The sequence below is a fragment of the Sprattus sprattus genome (assembly GCF_963457725.1).
Source record: "Sprattus sprattus genome assembly, chromosome: 2".
Lineage (NCBI taxonomy): Eukaryota > Metazoa > Chordata > Actinopteri > Clupeiformes > Clupeidae > Sprattus > Sprattus sprattus.
Genome location: NC_137921.1, coordinates 42,632,717 through 42,637,281, shown reverse-complemented (window position 1 = coordinate 42,637,281; position 4,565 = coordinate 42,632,717). Strand labels below are relative to the sequence as shown.

Below are 4,565 nucleotides of genomic sequence, written 5' to 3'. Positions count from 1 at the left end.
TCACACAGAGAGTGAGCGTCCCAGCACGGTCTTCCCACGTGGCTGTAGACTGTCCAGTAGGTGGCGCACCAGTTTGTTGCGGCCCCTCTTCACCAGTGTCCTGGACAGCTCCGTCACCTCGGCCGTGTGAGAGCGGCACAGGGCCCGCAGCTCCGCCCGCACCACCCCCGCCGAATAGGTCTTCTCCGCCCGCCGCACACAGTCCTCCAGCCTAATGATGGCACTGTCTGCGTTGGGGCCTGGGCAGCAGCAGGCGAGCAGGGCGGTCAGCAGGCAGCGCAGGACGGCGGGGTCAGCCGCTCCAGGTCGCTGCAGCTTCAGGGCCCGCAGGAAGCAGTCGACCGCGTTAGGCTCCTCCCCCTTCAGCAGCAGGCAGCGGCCGCGCAGCAGCTGCAGCTCTGGCAGGCTCTCACCCGGTGGGCACTGCAGCGCCCACGCCAGACACACAAGGGCACTGTTCACCGCCCCCTCATCCACCAGCAGAGACTCCTGCACTGCATCCACCCCCATGAAGTAGAACACCTGGAGACAGGATGAGTGGAACAGGGAGGAGAGGTTACAGAACACACACACACGAGTAGACAAGGGCGGAATGGTTACCTGAGAATGGGAACCTGAGAATCAGGCCTGTTTAAATGCCTCGATAACAGATAGAGAACACCCACGAGTAGAACAGGGAGTTGAGGTTAGAGAACACACAAGTCAAATACTTTTCAGTGGATTTAACACACCTACACCGACATACACACCTTCACCTTGTGTGTATGAGTGTGTGTGTGTGTGTGCTTGTGCGCGCATACCGACATACTGTCACGACCGAGCCTGGTCTGCCCCGACCCCTGCTATCAGTGCTCTCTGTTTTCCACAGTTGGGTAGCAGAGTCTGCGCTGGTGCCCGCAGGTGTGCGAAATGGTGGCTTAATGAGCTTCTACATAAGAGGGCCATGGCGCAGGGTGCAGGAGGCTCCCTCTCCTCTACGTGTCGTTTATGTTAGTTTGTTTAGACATATGTACACCCATAAGACCCCCGCTTGCACTACACTTTTATTTCTGGCAATTATACTGACTTTTCTATTTGACTTCAATACATTTTCCTTAATTATTATATGCTTGCGTGTGGAACTCCATTTCATGTTCATGCATAGATCTGCAAATGTAACAATACACACCATCACTCACTCACACACACACACCCTGTTTCCAAACAATGTTTGTTATGGGTGTCTTCAACAAGCTGTCTTGCTTGTTAATCAAGAATGAATGGTGAGTGTAACTGTGGTTGTGTGTGTGTGTGTGTGTGTGTTTGTGTGTGTGTGTGTGTGTGTGTGCGTGTGCATGTGCACCTATGCGTATGTATCATGTTTTGTTTGTGCTGTTTCACGCGTGCGTGGGTTAGTGCGCTCTCTGCGCTGACCTGTGCCATCTCCAGGTGAGTTCTGAGGCAGGGCCTCACACTCAGCACACGCTCCAGGTCGGCTTTGGCCTCACGCAGGATCTGCCTGTCGGGTATCCCAGCATGCCCCTGTTTGGCCCTCTCCAGGTCCCGCACATACGCTGTGACGTTAATCTGAGGCAGAAGAAAGCAGTGGTCACTCGTAGGAGACTAAAACACATACTCTGTGACGTTAATCTGAGGCAGAAGAAAGCAGTGGTCACTCGTAGGAGATTTAAACACATACGCTGTGACGTTAATCTGAGGCAGAAGAAAGCAGTGGTCACTCGTAGGAGACTAAAACACACACGATGTGTCGTTAATCTGAGGCAGAAGAAAGCAGTGGTCACTCAGGAGACCTAAACACATACGCTGTGACGTTAATCTGAGGCAGAAGAAAGCAGTGGTCACTCGTAGGAGACTTAAACACATACGCTGTGACGTTAATCTGAGGCAGAAGAAAGCAGTGGTCACTCGTAGGAGACTAAAACACACACGATGTGTCGTTAATCTGAGGCAGAAGAAAGCAGTGGTCACTCGTAGGAGACTTAAACACATACGCTGTGACGTTAATCTGAGGCAGAAGAAAGCAGTGGTCACTCGTAGGAGACTTAAACACATACGCTGTGACGTTAATCTGAGGCAGAAGAAAGCAGTGGTCACTCGTAGGAGACTTAAACACATACGCTGTGACGTTAATCTGAGGCAGAAGAAAGCAGTGGTCACTCGTAGGAGACTAACACCAGCCAGACGTAAAGCGAGGGATCTGACTTTGCTCTGAGGCCAAAGACATCAGTGGTCACTGCTAGTCACATATAAGAACAGTAAACAGAGGGATGGGACTTTGAGATGTTAACAGACGGATTGGACTTTAATCTGAATGCCACTCTAATGCCAGCTGGTCAGGTTGGTCTGTGTGCCACTCTAATGCCAGCTGGTCAGGTTGGTCTGTGTGCCACTCTGATGCCAGCTGGTCAGGTTGGTCTGTGTGCCATTTTGATGCCAGCTGGTCAGGTTGGTCTGTGTGCATGTGCTGTACCTTGGCGCGGTTGCAGTAGGCCTGCCAGTTGAGCTCAGGGTCGGGCAGCACGTTGAGCGCCATGTTGCTGATGCCCGTGGCCATGTCGTGCTTGCCCAGTTCCAGGAAGACCTTCGCCAGCTGGTTCAGGATGAGGGCGTCGTCGGTGGCAAACTTGATGGCCTGCAGAGATACGAAACCCTCAGCTCATCAAACCGTGCTTTTTTAGAGTGACAGCGCAGCATAGGCTGGCATCATCGGGGCTGCTTTACAGAGTGCAGATAAGATCTGAGTCTGTTCAAGCCTGTTTGTGTGCGTGTGCATGTGTGTGTGTGTGTGTAAATGTGTGTGTAAATGTGTGTGTACGTGTGTGTACGCCTGTGTTAGTGTGTCAGGACAGCGGGCGTACCAATACGTAGCAGGATAGCGGTTCTGAGCCTGAGTAGCCACAGTCGTGGATGGCCATGGGCACCGTGGAGAACTCAGCCTTTCTTTCCAGCAGCACACCCACATAACACCAGGCCAGAGCTGAGGAGACCAGGGACAGAAGAGAGCGAGGGAGAGGGGGAGAGAGAGAGGGGGAGAGAGAAAGAGAGGCAGTTATAGCCAGTTATAGCCAGTTATAACCAGATATAACCAGTCAGGCAGGGTGGGGACCCAGCCAAAGCTACTGGCTCCAATCACCACTGCAGTAAAGCTCCTCATAGTGTCCTTATTCACCAACAGTAAAGCACTTCTCCCAACTAAGTAACTACCCACACCTAACTACCGTGTGAGAGAGAGAGAGAGAGAGAGAGAGAGAGAGAGAGAGAGAGAGAGAGAGAGAGAGAGAGAGAGGATAACTAGAGTGCTGATGTGTGTGTGTTTATGTGGCACCATTGTCGACACCTATCTTTGTCATCACCTTTGAGATGGATTCTGTCAGACTCCAGCACCTGTGTGAGCAGCTTCAGGCCTTTGTTGTAGAGCGGCAGCCTGGAGTATTCACTGTCCTCCTTATCCCGCAGCATTCCATCCAGCCTACAGATCACAGCACAGACAAGAGGGGGGCCACGCCCAGATATGATCTGAAGTATACTCAAACGTGTTAGAGAGTAAAATAAGTACCGGTAAGTGCTGCCGAGCAAAGCAGCAGAGCAAGCGTTCGTACCTTATGTAAACAGTTGCCATTTTAAGATACCAGCTTCTTTTCTCCTCTGTTGGTATCTGTGAGAGAGGAAGACTCTGTTGGCCAACTGATGATTCGCCCATAAAGAATTAACATGATCTTTACATACAGTATATATACAGTATAGCATGCTTAGAGATAGATGGCTACGTCTTAACATACATTATAGGCATGCTTAGAGATGGATATGTCTTTACTTAAGGCATGCTTAGAAATAGTTGGCAACCAAAGAGTAACCTACATATAAATACACATGTATACTATATAACTGTGTTTAAATATGTATAACTATAAGTACATATTTGACATCTAATGAGAAAAGCTATTCTCTGTTGTACTGACCAGCTCTGCTCCGTGGTCCAGCGCTCTGTTATAGAGTGTGACAGTGGCCCTCAGCCTCTCCCTGAACACGTCCTCGTCCTCCAGCTCCACGTCCCAAGGGTGTGTGTAGGCTTGCTCTGCCAGGCAACGGGCCGCTCGCAGCCTGGGCCCGTCCTGGTCATCGTCCCCGTCACTCAGGCCCATGAGGGCGGACACCCTCTCCACGCACTCCCCCGCCTCCCCCTCGCGGCCCAGCCGGTCGTACACGTAGCCCAGGTTGGCCCAGGCGTTAAGGTTGGTGGGCTCCTCACGGCATACGCCGCGGAAGGTCTCCTCTGCCTCGGGAAGTCGGTCCAGGTGGAAGTCCAGGAGGCCCAGGAGGTTCCGGACGGCGTACTGCAGCCAGCCGGTCTCGGCCTCCAGCTGGGCACGCAAGCTCTCCTGGCGCAGGTGTGTGTCGCGGCGGCGCAGCTCCGCCGGCCCTCGGGCCTCCCCGTTCAGGTGCAGCTCCAGGTGGAAGTGGCCCGGGATGTAGTCCAGGCCCTGGATCAGCGCCTCAAGGTCCTCCTCGGAGGTGGTGCTGTCCTCCATAGCTGTCCCAGACACACACTCACACAGGCACTCTCT

At 52.8% G+C, this 4,565-nt stretch overlaps 1 protein-coding gene across 1 annotated transcript; it reads right to left on the bottom strand.

Moving 5' to 3' along the window:
• On the bottom strand, positions 1-4,529 carry ttc22 (tetratricopeptide repeat domain 22; the record flags this gene model as incomplete). Its single annotated transcript, XM_080831843.1, has 7 exons — positions 1-522; positions 1,414-1,566; positions 2,471-2,632; positions 2,859-2,977; positions 3,354-3,469; positions 3,600-3,655; positions 3,960-4,529. The coding sequence occupies 7 exons, from the start codon at positions 4,527-4,529 to the stop codon at positions 1-3; spliced, it is 1,698 nt and encodes a 565-aa protein (XP_080687969.1).
• Positions 4,530-4,565: the final 36 nt, after the last annotated feature.